Consider the following 16871-nt stretch of genomic DNA (forward strand, 5'->3'; position numbering starts at 1 on the left):
GAATGGCTGTAATATGGTACAGTTATCCTGCTTACAGATTTAAACTCCTGTGTCAGGCACCTGTGTGGTCAACCTTCTCATTAAAAGATTTGCTCAAGGAGCCTCTAAATATTCAGTTTTTGTAATTCTGGACGCATTTTTTTGGGGGGGGAATTCTTTATTTTAACTTGGCTCACAGACTCGCAAAATACATAGCAGTGTTCAATTAGCTTAGAATAATTGGCAATTCATTGTACATTCAACTCACAAAATACATAGCAGTGGTCAGTTAGCATGAACAAATTGGTAATTCATTATACCTTCAGGGGAAGATCGTACTGTGGCAGGACCCCACCACTCATTTCACCCCTCACCCGCTCCGCCCCCCCCCCGCCTCCCCCCCACCCCCCATTGCTCGGCTTTTCCGCCAGGGACCCCAGATCCTTCTCCATTTCTTCACACACCCCCTGGCCTTATAGATCGTCTCCTCCGCCCTTTGACACCAGCCCAAGTCCTGCCGCCACTGATCCCATTGTGGGGCCTGTTGTGCAGTCCAGGCAAAGATTATACTGTTGATTGCTCTCCAATAGGCCGGCTCAATAGGTAAAGGTGTATGTAATTGAGGAACCCTCCGCCATTATGGGGAAAATAACGTTTATCTTAATGTAATTTTCAAAACCATGCTAATCGGAAATTACATTTACTGCATTGAAAAGCCAAACGCCTGCTTCCTATGTTTTATAGTAGATGTTATAAGAGTATGATATTTTTCAATCTTCATTTTCTCAAGGAACATTTAGATAATGAAATTGATTATGTAAATATTTCCATTAATGCGATTCTGAAAGTAATTTAGCTGTGGCTTATACTGTTCATTTTTGTTATCTGATGTTTTCAAGTTTGACCAGAAAGAAAAGCTCACCCTCCTCGGAAACAGAAAAGACTATTGGGATTACTTCTGCGACTGCCTGGCCAAAGAGAAAGGAGCTAATGATGGAATCCGTTTTGTCAAGTCCATTTCTGAGGTAAGGTAATCATGGTGATAAAGAGCAGTAACATGTGTATCTAATATCAGTAACCAGTTCTACATAGTACTTAAAATAAACAGATAAAACGAATATTCAATAACACTGCACTTAACGTTTGTGGTTTTCTCTTGCTAGGATGTCTTTCTGGCAGGATAGTTCTTTTTTTATGTCTGAAAGCAGAAGCAGTGGCAGAAACAAGTAGCACACACCTTGTGGCTCAGAGCTGCTCTTGCTAGACCGCTTTTATCTGGAGAGCAGAACCTCGCACCCTGGCCTGTTCCTTATCTCACTTCCCAAAAGATACTGTTTCGTGTCAGTTGTGAACGTTGGTTTTAGTGATTTAATCAAGAGACTTATTTTCAAATAGACAACGTAGCCTCTAGATGATAGTTACTTTTAGCTACCACTGACCTCAGAATCTTCTTACCATGTATAACAAGCTTTCACAGGGTCAATAGTTATCACTATGTATAGTAAAAAATGTTTATGCTTCACTGAAGGACTCTGAACAGGTGGGAGGCGTGGCTTGTCAGGCAAATATGGCAGACATGTGGCTCCTTGATACCGCTTTGGCCTGTAATTAACTCTAAAGCATCCAACACCTGGGGTCGGCTTTAGCCTCAGGATTATTTAGCTGCGAACTGTCAGGTCCCCGGGGAAGGCTCCTTTGGGGTGCAGGGGGCTTGGGAGCCTTGCATGAATCCACAAGAAATGTGCCAGTAGTTCCTCTTCCTAAGCCTAAAGTACAAGATGCACTCACACCCGCATTTAGGCCCCCTGTCCATGCTCAACAAGGACTTCAAGATCCTTAGTAAGGTACTGGCCTCTTGATCACTAGCACACATGCCGGCCTTGGTCCACAGAGATCGAATTGGCTTTATCCTAGCTTGCAGTCCTTCACTTAACCTCAGATGTTTATATCATGTCCTTTATAACCCAACTGCACAGAGCCTGCCTGGAGCAATGCTCATGTCAGCGGACCTTGAAAAAGCCTTCAACATGGTTGGGTTGGATTTTTTTATTGAGGTCATGCACCAAATGAGTCTGGATCAAATGAATATATACATTTTTTTCGCATGTGTTTACAACGCTTGTCATAACAACGCATTTGTTACAACAACCGTGTTGTTATTTCGAATACCGTTACAATGCAAGTGGGAACAACAACTTACTGTAGGGGGCTCTGGATGTTGGAATAGTATAATTTGCTATTCCAACTCCAGGCTGGGTGGACACTAGGGAAAGTGTTGGATTTTAAATCCAACACCTTCTTCCCCCTTAACGCAAGTCGTTTTTCTGACTTGTGTTGTAACTGTATGCAAAATAACAATGCAGTAGTTGCGACAACCGCGTTGTTATGGCATGCGTTGTTCCGCTGTTTACCGAATCAAATGGGTCACACTGCTGTACACTAGTCTGACAGCAAGGGCCAAGATGCGCAATACGATCTCCCGCCAATATAATATCTTCAGAGGCATGTGACAAGATTGCCCATTGTCCCCTCTCCTCTTTGCCTTGACCATCAAGCCTTTGGTGGAACTATGTCACCCTCAAGGTAGAGGCAGTGGCATAGTCTTAGATGACCTTGAACTCATAATTTCTCTTTATGTAGATGATCTCCTGCTGTATCTGTCTGATGGCCCTACTGGTGCCCCTGGAGCAATCTGGCAGTTGGAGGAATTCAGAACGCTTTCAGGCCTAACTGTCAATAAGGCAAAACTTTCCTGTTTCCGATAGCGCAGGTCACTTGACAGCCACTAGACCTTTCTCCGGGTCTAACCGGGTCCATCTCGTCCTTAAGGTACCTGGAGGATCTTCGTGAGGATAACCTGGTTGCGGCAATCCAATCCCTTAAATCTTGTGTCTCTTTCTGGCGATCTCTACAGCTCCCAGTCATGGCCCAAATATACTTATCCAAGATGGTGATGCTTCCTTGCTTATTTATTTATTTTTTCACTGAGTTTTATATGGCGCAAACTTGACCCGAACGTTTCCGGTATCAAAGCGCTTTACACAAGCATCAGTTGCGTTACATGAGGACACATTCATTTTTGTTAGGCACAGGGGAGTTAAGTGATTTGCCCAGAATCACAGGATGTTTGCGTCCCTGCCGAGACTCGAACCCGGTTCCCCAGATTTGAGGTCGACCGCCTTAGCCGTTAGGCCAACTCCTCTTTTTATTATATTTTTATCTCGAACCTTCTGGTTGGGGTGCTTAGTGCCATTATTGGCAACTTCCCCCACCCACAGTCTGAGCATGCTTGAATAACTAAATACACAAGACAACTTTTGTTATGGGAAAATATTGCGCAGGTTTATTCCATACAAAAGTATGCAATATGGTGGGTTATCTTACGGGCGATCCAAGGACAGGCAGCTGCACCAACCTATGCTGCCCCCACCCGCCTGATGAGCCAGCACTGTGGGTCACCTAGTCAGTGCTACACCTTTTGGTGATCCTCCTCCGGATCACGTGACACATTGGTCCCTTATTACTCACGCCCTTTTCAGGGCAAAGCGTACAAGGGAATACCCCCGGTTGGTCAGGCCCCCAACCGCCCGATGGACTAACGGGGAGCTGTTGCATTTTTTCCAGGAATCTGCCCTGAGGCTCCAGGTCTTTGGCTATGGCACCTGTATTTAGGGGTGGGTGGAAATTGCGTAGTCGCGCTACGCAAAATTCCACGAAACAGTAAGAAATCTCAGCGAACACACGAACATGCAGAAACACGCGGAATTGCTTGTTCGCTGTGCTTTTTTCCTGTTTGGGATCACTGTTTGCTTGCTCGGGCGGAAATATCTTGCGAACACGCATTTTAGGAATGCGAACAAGCAAACAATTCTGCAAAGCTGCGGAACGTAGAATTTTGGGCAATTTCGCGTTCCCCGCTGAACGCGAAATTACCCAAATTCCGCAAATTCCGCGAGCGGAATGGAATTTACCGCCCAGGCCTACCTGTATTGTGGCGCGTAGAGGTACCCTTACTGTACCAGTCTGCCGCAGAGGTACCCTTACTGTACCCGTCTGCTTCCAGATCACTCTGTAACTCTGCCACAGCTCTGGAGGCAGCCCCCGTTGCCACCAGAGCCCCCCACCAAAACAGCTCATTTCCCACCTGCAACCTGCTTTCTAGGGCCTCCTGCATGATCAGTGGAAGGTGTCCATGCCCACCTGTGACAAATGCACCCAATGCTTGTCAACTAAATAGTAGGCGTATGCCTGGATGGCCCGTGCCACCAAGACAGCTGTTTTCTCACTTGCCACTTCCCATTTCCATGGCCCCCTGCAAGGCCAAGTTAACACATCCATTTCCAATGGTGACAATGAACCCCATCTTTATCAAAGTAGCCTTTAACATTAGCCTGAATCAGCTCGTGTTTGATGAAACCCAGACTCCTCTGGTCTGCAAACTTACGCCATGAACTGTTCACTCTTTCAGGGTTGTTCAAAGGCCTCCTCTGACTTAGCCCCGTGCCACACTCTGCGGGGAATAATCTCAGACCACCAGAGATTACATTGACCCATGTATTTGCTGATCTCCCCTAAGTCAGCTTTCATGGCTTGTAAGAGTGACCTCCTCCTCATGGCATGAGGTTGTTGCCCCCTAGGTGTATCACTAAGAAATTGGGGGAACCCCCTCCTTGGGGCAATCGATGAGCAAGGGTGCCCCCCTGCACTTGCCAAGCATCCCTTATTCCTTATGGGAATTTCGCCTGCTCAGCTCCCTCTGTGGTGAAACCCCTTAGGCAAACCAGGTAGTTAACCTGCCTGCTTTAATACAGTGCGCACTGTCCGCAATATGGTGCCCAACATTCAGGATTGACTAAGTCCCCCCTCTCCCCCCTCTGATCTGCGAACTTACGCCTTGAACTGTTCACTCTTTCGGGAATGTTCAAAGGCTTCCTCTGACTTAGCCCCGTGTCACACTCTGCGGGGATCATCTCAGACCACCAGAGCTCACATTGACCCATGTATTTGCTGATCTCACCAAGTCAGCCTTCATTGCTTACAACAATGCCCCCCTACCCATGGCAGTGAGGTTGTTGCCTCCTAAGTGGATCCCGAAGATGTTAGGGAAACCTTCCCCCCAGCCATTCTCTGCTATAATCTGTTTGGAGCTGCTCCATCTGATTCTGGGGTACTCCCTCCAGACAAACTGCGTCTGGGAAAAACGCATGGAGCTATTTATCCTTCTCCGGGAAGTACAACTGCCTCGCATAACCTGTAGGAATGTGATGGCCTCCCAGGAGGGAACTCTACTCTTACCATAGTTATATTACCCTTGAGGCTAATGTAGGCTCCCACCTCCTGCAACCTGTAGTTGCAATCCTCCAGTATTTTAAGTGCTTTAACATCCTTTTCTCCAATTTGTGGGACAGCAGCACCCTTGTTAGATGACCGCTTCCACAACCAGCCAATCTACTGGGGCTATCAGGGCAGCGAATATTGTGCTTGACTGAAGCAACCCAAAACCTGTCCATGGAGCAGGGTGCCCCTGCTTTTTCGCAGTTGCCCAGACATGTACACCAGACCCTATGGCTTGCTTAACTAAAACTCGATCCTGTGATCCTTGGAGCTCAATCCAGCTAGTTCACCTAGTTCACTTTGTTGTCCCTGGAATGATTGCCCTCCACAAATTCCGCATTCAGCTTACCTTCCAGTCACCTTAAAATGCAGGGTGGGACATACATACCCCACATGACCAGGGGGATCATGTGTATATTACCAATGATACTGTTAGAATCTAAGGTTCCCAGTTTCAAGTATTGTCGCAGCCCCCTTTTGTGGGTCTGCTGAGACCACCCTACCTCACAGCACGTTACCTTGCTACCTCATGCAGCTCCATTAATGCCCTAGTTTGTCCCTGAAAAACACCTGACAGGATGAACTATCTGATGAACCAGGAATAAGTGATAATAATCAAGTTTGTCCCCATGTACTTGCCATGAATCCCTCCTGTCTTACAGAAATTATGCTGTTCGGCACCTTCTGGGGGGACTTCCCTTACGCTTAACTACTAGCACCGTGTGCAGTTGCAACATTAATGGGTAACCTCCCAGTTTGCGCCCACCTTACTGTGCCAGGCTGGGAGCAACTAGGTACCCTACATATCTCTTCTCTATGAAGAGATAAAACAGCCGGCTGAATACACAAGGCACAGGAAGTGTGCCCAATGAGAAACCCCCAGTTCTGCAAGTTTGTGCCTATCCTTTCGGGGGTGACTAAGCCCTAGTTTGCCCTTACTTGGATGATCCCCAGTACCAGGGTACAGACTGATGAGTGGAAGGGTTTTCAATGCTGCCCTTTCTAGGAAATGGGAATACTCAATGTTTTAGCTAGCTGTGACCCCACGTGCTCTACACCTGTGTTACCCAGCTGTGGAACCACATGCCTGTAGAGTTGCAAGTACCTACCCTCTGTTGTAGGGTGCACTTACTTCGCCACATTGACCAGACAATTGCACAGACCCTTTTTGATATTAAACCCTGGCGAACACAGTAATGGTGTCAAATCTGGTTTGAAAGAATATATGTATTGTGCCCACTATTGGAGACACTGCACCCTTTTTATGGAGTGAGAACTTACGCAGCTCACCAGGCTTGCTTATCTGCTGTCCAATCACAGATGCACAGTTTCTGCTATTCAGTTGTGACCCTCAATGCCTAAACCAGCAATAGTGTCGGAATCCAAGATTCCCAGTTTCATGTTTAGCTGCAGCCCACCTATAGTGGATCCGCTGGGACCCCCGTGCATCCCAGCAAATGACCTTGTTACCTAATACCGCCCTTTAATGCCCTTGCCTGTCACTCAATGACACCTGGCAACCTGATGCCCAGCAGCTTGGTGAAGAAGATTATTGAGCCCTATGTACCCCAGTATGTTTCCAGAATTTATCCTTTATAGTGGCTCCAGTTCGTATGAAGCTAGACACCACCCTATGTGAAGTCTTGCACTCCCAAACTTCTGCTAATATAAACCCGGGAGTGGACAAGTCAGTGGGAACAGGGAGGGAACAATATGTACGAACAACTGCCCTTTCTTGGCTCCTGGGAATGCCAGATGTTTTTTAATACACGATGGACTATTTGTGCTCTAAACCGGTCTTCCCAGGTTCACGAACAGCAGCCCACTTGTTAGATGACAACTTCCACAACCAGCCTGGCTGCCATGGCTAAAGGGCGGGTAATTCTAGCATAACTGTCAACCTGTAACACGTCCTTGTTTGCCGAGTGCTCCATCTCAGCTGCGCCGACCAGGCATTCGCGCTCGCCCTCTCCCAAGGACGATTAACTATTGTCAATGTGATTGGTCCATTTGAAATGAATGTCGGAATCATAGCCCAAGATTGTTCTCTGCAGCCCTCCTCTGGCGCAACAGTGTACTCCAGGAGGGGCGTGGGAGGCATAAATACCCTCCCATGCCATGGCAACCCAGAAGTGACGCACGTAGCGTGTCACCGCGAGAGGACTTCTAACTGGAGTTCAACCACTAGTGAGGGGTGTGTTAGCCACAGATGGCCTGGTTTAGACAATTGGATGTCCTGCTTTGTGATCTGATCTGGGGCGGCAGCTGTCAGAGAGTGTCTGACCATTCTGCGGCGCCCACCCAATGAGGGTGGACTAGGGGCTTCTGATTTCGAGCTGTACTTCTTGGTGGCACAGCTGCTGTGGGTTGCCTGGTGGCTCAATGGGAACACCCAGAACAATTTGAGCCTCATGGGACTAGCACCTCATCAGCATCTGCTGATGGCACAGCTGCTCAAACCAGCAGTGGGTATTTCACGACCCTGAGTGCTGAGCTCTTTTGTCGGCAGCCCAGTCTTTGGCCTTTGGCCTGAGGTGTTAGAGGACAGAGAATACCGGGAGGGTGATGTAGGATCAGAACCCGAAGAGCAATCTGAGTTGGCCAAGAGTAACCTGGACGTAGGACAGGGTACTGAGATAGAAACAAACGCACTCTGTTAGACTCGATTCATTCATTTTCCCTTTTAGGATCACACTCCTCACACCTATGGCAGCCCCCCATGGCAGGTCCTGCACCCACCCTCCACCTTTCTCATCTGAATATGACAGAAACACCATTGTATTCACTGGAACCTCCGCCCACTGATTCCTGCTTACCCATTCTTCATTTGATACCAAGTATTCTCTACAATTAGCACACCTCGGAGACAGTTCAGTTTTCTTTTTTACTTGTGTTCATTTCCATTTTATCCCTCCTCCTTCCCCCCCGGGGTCTGCAGACAACGGGGACCATAACACTTTTATGCGACTGCAGTAGCTCTGCCTCTGCTGAGGTGGCGACCACACTGTGGGGAAGATTATATCGGCCCATTGCTTTGTTTGAGTTAAACAGAATGTCTCTGTCTCCTTCTGGGGATGAACGTGAGGGAATATGTTTGATGTTTTGTCAGTTATCATGTTATGTCTGTGTTCAACATGTTTATTTTCTGCCTTACTGGAAAGTGGGTTCTGCATAATGAATGATTGTTTTACAAAAAATACCAATGAACATGTTTTAAAATAAAAAGGACTCTAACTAGGCAGTATGTCCCCAATTACAAATTGTGTGGAACTCAGTTGCTTACAATTATAAGTGTGCCGGTTTTCCTGCATCCAGATTTAACGGGTTCAGTGTCGCCAGAATCAATTTTACTGAACGAAAAATCTCACTGGTAAAAAAAAAATCGCACTGGGAAAGAGTTGCATTTCAGCTTGCTCCTGTTCTTAATCCTCCACCAGACCCAAAGCCAAGGCACGTGGGAGCACGTAATCCGACCCCCACCGCCAGACAGCATACTCCACTTCTATTCCCTGCCCTTTATAACATTATACCTCCTTGCTCAAGTTATCTTGCAGACATTTGCCATCTGTTCTAAGGCCCCAAGAATCAGATAATCTGTGCTGGATTTCACCTTGTAATTCTGGGTTTACAGATGTATTCTTCATTTAGAGGGAGCTGGCTTGTAATTGCAGGAAGGATTTCAGTGCTGAGATTCAGGCCAGTATCGGAAAGCCCAGCAACGTGAAATGTGGGCACAGAATTCCTCAGAATTTATATTCTGCCCCGTATTTAGAGAGCAGCCTTGCAAAATGAACAGACACACACACAGCAGTGACACTGATGATCTTTGAAAACGATGGGGTGTAATACATGCCCCAAATTGTAGCAAGGGAGCTGATCAGGTGAAACTGACTTTCTGAAGGAAATAAATTAGGAAAATGGGGTTAAATACTACATTTTACAGCACAATTTCCACATACATTAGCTAGCAAGCATTGGCAAAAGACAATAGGTTGCTCTATAGCAATAAGAGAACTTTGCAGATCCTTACTTGTAAAGCATTGCTTAACTCCATAGCTGCTGTGGTTTTCCACCCCTGGTGCTGAGACATTTATTTGATGATTAGGGCACTTCGCGATAAAGCTTTCATAGCCTTTGTCCACAAACGGTCTCCAGGCGAAATTTGGGTCCTTTCTTTCAAGCATTCTGGGGATACTAGAGGTACTGAGGGTTTGTAGATTTACCTAGCGGAAACCGAGAAAATAGCAAACCTATACCCAAAGACAGTACACACAACTTTCCCTGGTGTCTAGTGGCAGATTGGGGATAAACATTCCCTATTCGCTTCCCGGGGGCAAATAATCTGTACTAACCAAGGCTGGAGGTAGCATAGGCCAGGCCCATGGGTGACTGCTCCTTCTTCCCCATAAATATAAAAATAGTTAAACACTTTTCAGTGGTGTCTCGTGGGCTGCATTGAGGGAAAAGACTGAGGATAATCATCCCAAATCCTCCACCCAGAAGTGACAGAAAGACTTTTGTGCCCATGGTAGGGGGGGGGGGCACAGCTCAGAGGGCTGCTCACCACAAAAAAAAAACGTTCAGACAATGTTTACTGCTGCTTAGTGGGCTTTCTGCTACCCACCCAGGAAGGGCAAACTGAGGGTAAACACTGCTTATGTGAAGCCCAGGGCAGTCAGAAAGATTGATTTGCATGGGGAAGCATTGGCTCATACCGAAGTGGCCATTTCTCCTGCAATCGAGGATCCTTGGCTATCTAGTGAAATGGATCCCTGCTTGGTGATTGTGCGCCCAGTATGATGCTCAAGCGGTGATCCTCGAGAGCAGTGGTCTTCAAACTTTGTAATGCCGCAGCCTTTCAGTGAAAACAAAATTATTAGGGTCCCCCCTCTAAATTTTTGCAATTATTCTATTAAACTGGCAATGTTTAAATAATGTCTATACTTATTTCAATATTGCTGTTAATTTCTGTAACCGTTTTAAAAATGAAATCAAATACATGATTGCCAAACATACTGTTCTGGTCAAGCAGGCCTTACTAAGGCATAAACGTATCCCCAGTGTGATTATTAGAAATGGAGGTGGGGGTTTTGAAGAATATTTGGAACCCCTTCTCTTTTGACATGAGCTACCAGCTAGAATATAAATGACAAAAGATGTTAGTGATGGTCCATTATAGAGTGGCTTACTGCTGCACATATTTTTCAGCTGAAAACAAAGCACAGTTATCAGCAAAATGCTTCTTTTAGCCATTGCCTGGCTGGGATGATGGAGGGCCATCCACCAGTTTGAAGACCCCTATCCTAGAGAGACGCAGCACTGGAAAGGGGTTATTGCCCCCTTGCCAGTGCCCACTCTCCCATCTTGATCAGTGCTCAAGATTCAGAGTTACTAATCAAAGGTGGAAGCAGACCAGGCCATTAGCATTGTCTGCTTCATTTTTGTTTAACTGTGACATCAGTGCTCTGTATGTGTTGGCATTATAACAAAAGAAGAGACAATGCCTCTGGTGTTTTCACCTGAAGCATTTTCTTTTCCAGTGTGAAGGATGACCAGTTGACGTCCTCCATACCACACACCTTCTGCTGCAAATGCCGATGAATGAGTGCAGCAGCCGGCCCTCCCCAATGCCCTTTTTGTGCCAAGGCCTGAGCTTTTGTGCAATATGTGGAATGTCGGAGATGAAACAAAAAATAACAAAATCTGTGCCTTAGTCAAACCTTGGCTAACATATACCTGTTGCTTTGGTATTGCAGACAAGCTGAGGTGGTGAGAAGCAACACAGAGCATGTGTATTTGAGGGGACAAAGCAATAAAACACATGCATTCTGATGAAGTGTTGAATGATGAAGTAGTTCACTATATGTCAGCAGTGGAAGGATCCAAGTTAGCAAGTCCAAAGAATGTTAGTGAGACTATGTTCAAGGAGGGTAAGAAGCAAATAAATGAGATGTCAATAAAGCTAACCAATGGTAAGCAATGGGCTTTAAGCTCAATGTAGGTTTTTGGTATTGTCCACAAGAGGGTTTCGCCTACCAGACAACTAAAGGCTGCCTGGTACACAAGACCAAAAAAGTCAGAGGTTCTGAAGTGATCCTTATGAAATATATTTCTTTATGGAGAACCAAGCAGCCTGACCCTTTCAGGGCTGAAGGATGTTTGCATGGACCAAGAAAAAAAGATAAAAGTGGTGTCACAATGAATAGTACTTTTTTCAGTTAGCAAAATATGCCTAAAATATTCAGAAAGCCGCATGCTGAACAAACCGGAAACCCAGGTTATCTCACCCAATGGTTTTTTTCACAACTTGTTTACTTCTGTTTTGCACTTCCTTTTGTCTGCTAATCGCTCAGGCAATAACTAACAGAGCTAGATAGATTTACAGCCTCATTCAGCTGTAGCACCATTCTTGTTCTGGAGACAATACAGGTTATGACAGCAGAAAGAATACGCCAATCTTACAAGCTGGGAGTTCAGATAGCAATAGTGATTGTCGTTAAAATATCAGATGTAAATAAATATTTGGAAATGCAATCATTTTTCCCCTGCCATGGTCTTGAAAGTGTATGGATCCGAAATCCAAAAATTAGGAAGAGGGAGAGAGAAGGAGAGATTCATTCAGCTTCCCCAGCCAGTACTTAAATAATCATAAACAATGAATCACTTAGGTCATTTTCCAGAGTCTCTTGGAAATGTTCTTGGTTCTCCGCTTATTTGATTAAGTGGGATGAATCATCATAGGGCCTTGGCACCTGAGTGTCCCTTTCTCCATGTGTTTATCATTCTTCACCAGGAGGGAGACTGTCTGGTGTGCGACAGTCGTGAGTGGTAAGAGTGTTGGAGTAATAAAAAATTATTAAAAATATATTCTCTCCTGTGTAGTTTGTTTTTATTTTCTCAAGGGAGGCATAAGGTTAAAAAGTGGGTGGTGCTTAATTGGATAATTACAGGTCCAAAGTACCTGGTGAGTGGTCAGTCGACATGTTTCAGCCTGTGTCACCCAAAAAGGTTGTATGGCTTTCTTCAGGGCGTTTCAGTTCCATGATTACAAGCCGTAACAGTGTGAGTGAATCCACACACCTTACATAGCACATACACAGCCCCTCAACATTTGAGACGGCTAGAACCTTCGGTCCTGAAGAAAACCATCTGACCCTTTTGGGCAGGTATACTGCTGCCGTGACAGTGTGGCTGATGGTCCTCATCAGAAAATTTCCAATTGACTCTGGAAAACATCCTAAGTGATTCATGTATTGATACGCACCTATTTTTCTATCTAATGCTTGCTTTCATTCATGAAAATTAAACTCCCAATACCCCCAAAAAGCCTTTTATTATTATTATTATTAAAATGCACAATGTTTTTTTTAAATACCAGTAGATAGCCAAACATCAATTTATCATTTTCATGAAGTACTCACGTGTACCATTGCCAAACAAGAATAGAATCATGCCTAGCCAGTTTCCCCATCACATAAGATGGATGTCCACGTATGCTAAGAGTTATTGCAGGTATTCCAAGGCCAGTACTTTGCCAGACGGGTCACTAAAATGCAGTGGATGCCGCTAACAATTACCATCAGTATGCTATGGCCACCATTTGGACTATGAAGGCACCATCAAATCATGGGTGTATCCATAATTTAAGCATTATCACCAATGTGTTAGCACCATAATTTTACCATAGCTGGGCATAATACCTACAGATGCCTATTATGAGGGTAGGTACACTCACAAACACACACTTATACATGCAGAGATGCAGATAGACACACTGTCAAACACACTCAAACATCACTAGAGATATCCACTTCTAACTTAGGTTCATGTAGCAGCTTGATACTAGTCTTACTGCCTTAATTAATTTAAATATACTTTCTAGGAGAAACTTCCTACTCCACTCTTCTTAAAGATACAAACAAAGTTTACATTCAGGATGGATGAATTTCACTCACAATGAGAAGATTAAAAGTATGTAATGCCACAGACAGACAAGTAGCTCTGGTCAATTTGTCCAGTTTAGAAGCCCACAAAGCACATTCATAGATTTGGTGAAGGCTCTGGAAAAAGAGACAGCCAAGCAGTGGGATGCCACCACAAGCACAGCTGATCCTAGATTATTTGCATTGTACAAAATACAGACCTGAGGCCACAAAATTGTAAGTTTCATGATCTGTGGCTTTGGTCCACTTTCTTGCGCTTCCGCATTCCACCCATTCCTTTTTTAAATATTTTTCAGTCCAAGCTATAGATGCAACTAGGGTGACCAAATCACACCAGGTCATTACAGACACTTTGTCCAGTCTTGAAATTTGTACCGACAAATTGTTGTTTTCAGGTGGGTTAGTCTAATTAGTTAATTGGAAGGAAAACAAGACTACAATACCCACAATGCATTAGGCTATTACACAAAAGTCCATTACTGGAAACAGGATCTTTAAAGAAAGGTTTACCGTAGGCATGACTGATATGCCCAAACGACAGTCCCACACTCACTGTGCCACAGGATTCAAGCTGAAGGCTTGCCACAGTAGATCACTCCACATGCATAGGAATGATTACAGATAAAATGGGGTTGAGATGAGGAGTCTGTAGTGGTTCTTGTCATAACTCGAAGAACAGTGTCAACATGTAAAATAGGCAAACTTTCTCTTCAGCCACATAAGTCTTTGACAAGGTGATGTGCAAGGATCTGTCCTCTCTTCTACTCTATTAAATCTGTATATTGGACCACTTGCATCCCACAAACACTACTTATCACTTTAACACTAGTAAAACACAGCTCTGTTTGAAAGTTTTCTCCACGCTCTAACTGACATCCTTTCCTGCCTAGCAATACACTACCTGGAACTCAGTCCATTTGAGTGGAGTTCTTCTGATTTCTCTTCCACACAGCACTGACTCTGGCCAAACATGGCTGAACATATGCTCTGAGCTGAACAGCCAGCCCACCAATGTAGAATTTACCAAATCAATGGGATTCTTTCTGGACAAACCATTGAACCTCCAACCAAATAATTTTCTCTTTGAGGGGCACAACATCAGCCCAGCATTCTACTTCAAGTTATCAGAAGCTCGAGGGGTGAATTATGAAACCTTTCTAATTGGAGGAATTCCTAAATTAGCTTCTTCAAAGCTGCATTACACACAGTGATCAGAATGGCAACTGGCATTAGAAAGTTTAATCGTAGCCATAGATGTCCATGTCTACTCACTCTGAGCTGGCTCCCAATTGAGGCAAGAATGTTCTATAGCTAGGATAAATTCCAAACCAGACAAATGACACTTCCACTTTAATATATCTTGCCCAGAAACTAACCATCTAGATGACCAATTACAACTTTGGAATGCATACCTCATAATTCTGAGATCCCCTTATTTAAAAATTCTGACTCTAGAGCAATCTTTTTCTAGGAATGCCCCATGATCTGGAATTCCCTCCTGCCATCGGCTAGGCTATTATCTTCTTATGATACTTTAAAAAAATAATTAAAATGGTGGTTTCAATATCACTTCACACCACAAGAAACTATATTGGTGCCAAATGCTCTAAAAGGTTCTAAAATTTTGGATTAGGTAATGAAGACTGGTGTTTACCTTGTACACCAGTATTCCCCAAGAAGAGAGCGTAAGAGCCATTGAAAATCTGTTGCACCAGTCCATTTGGACACAAAAAACACCTATGCTTTTCATCATGTTCTTAGCTGATCTGGCAGTCACTAGGAACTACTTTGAATTTGACGGTAAAATATTTATTAAATTGTATGTGACACCTATGGTCAGCATGTTCAGGCCCAGCCCAGCTTGCTTATGTGTTCAACAATTTCAAGTAGAATCTATCTGGACCAATAGTCCATTCTATAAGTATTTACAACTATGGCATAAAAATATTGATGATGTGTTTGTAATTTGGCTTTGCTATTACAACCTGGCAATTGGATTTGTAAGCTGGAAATATCCACGCCATTAACAACAGAGAAATTCACTTTCTAGATCTGACACTGTAGGGGAAGGAAGGCCATTTAGACACAACTGTGTTTTAGAAACCCATTGACAAAAATAATCTTTTCACTTTGGGAGTGCCCACCCTTGTTCATTGAGGGATCATTAATCCTTCTGACAATTTCTAAGTCTTAAGACGCAACTGTGCAAATATATGGGACTTTGCTGTAGGGGCTGAGAGCATTTCTAACAAACTGTAGATATTGTTGAATGTGCAGGTTCACCAAGACTAAACAAACTTTGGACTTGGGACTAAACAAGATTGGAAAGTCATACTAATTATAACTCCACTGATGTGGTGCACATGATCACATTCCTGTAGTCTGAAATAGATCAGCATGACCGCAACATGTGCATCCACATCTGCAAACATTGTGGTAACATCTGATGCAAATGCAACACACCATTTTCAAGATGACTTGGAATGGGTGGTAATTGGGAAGTTGAATTCCAAGAAAAATTATATAGGAACACTTCTTGCGAAAGTACAATGATGGGTATACCACCTCACAACAATCATTGTTGGACTGAATTATGGCATTTCTTGGAATCCACTTAAATCTGTGAATTATTTGGTGTGCACCCACTACAGTGACTGGGTGTGCCTCCCTGCTTACTGCAAAACTGCTTCAAATGTGCTCAATTATCCCTCAGTTCTATGAGCATACTTACACCATAAATGAATTATCCATTTGTCCCATGACCAACAACTCCTCATAATCGAAGCTCTTACTAGTATTTTTATTCCTATGCTTTAGTCACTCCTGATATATGTCACTTTGCTTTCCCATATCAGAAGTCCTCATGAGGGCAACATCTCATATAGTAAAATGACGTGACTCCAGATCCTGAAGAAATAGCTCCTAAAAGTCAGCTGGGCTTCATTACCCATGGTTATGGGGAGACGCGTGCGACATCATATGCAATAGCAGTGATGCAAAAGGAGTGGCCTGGCACTCACACACTACCACCTCAGATTCTGTAAGTTCATGAGAAAGCCCACAGTGAGTGACACAGGCAATACAGGAGACACTACATAGGTTGGTTACAATATGGACACCCTTGATGACGTGACATTGATGAGTCACTCGGATCAGGACCCTTCTGGTAGTTTTAATGCTAAGCTCAGAAGATCACCTCCTTATCACTCTTTTACTGATAGTAAATAGCTACATTCCCAGGGTTTGACTCCAGGGGCATGCCCCCCATACTTCTATGAGGCCTTGTATGTTTAGGCTCAGGTGGGAAATAATTAACACAAAAATGTCAAATTTTTTATCATCTCAAATTGCAGTGTTGTGTGCCCCACTTTGCCAATTTAAATGGCATGTGATGTCTTTAAATATTATATGTTGCAGGTTACATATGATTTCCCTTGTTCACATTGGGCAGATGCAAAGAAACATACTGTGTAGTGTGTCTGTATCAATACGTCTTCTCTTTGTTCTTAGCAAACAGGCTTGCTTATAGGTTTATACTGTTCCGGCCTAGTAAGCCAGCATGTTATGAATTTATCCTTATACATAAGACTGTTAGGAAAAGGATTGATATGATAC

General features: G+C 44.2%; 1 protein-coding gene across 5 annotated transcripts in view; it reads left to right on the top strand.

The window, feature by feature from the left end:
- Positions 1-16871, top strand: part of FYCO1 (FYVE and coiled-coil domain autophagy adaptor 1) — an 825109-nt gene that overhangs the window by 125630 nt on the left and 682608 nt on the right. For all 5 annotated transcript variants that reach the window (XM_078688154.1, XM_078688155.1, XM_078688157.1 and 2 more), the window contains exon 4: positions 879-1004. In XM_078688154.1, coding sequence (XP_078544280.1) covers positions 879-1004 — 126 coding nt within the window. The remainder of the gene's footprint in view (positions 1-878; positions 1005-16871) is intronic.

Source organism: Lissotriton helveticus, chromosome 4_1 (genome assembly GCF_964261635.1).
Source record: "Lissotriton helveticus chromosome 4_1, aLisHel1.1, whole genome shotgun sequence".
NCBI classification, from domain to species: Eukaryota; Metazoa; Chordata; class Amphibia; order Caudata; family Salamandridae; genus Lissotriton; species Lissotriton helveticus.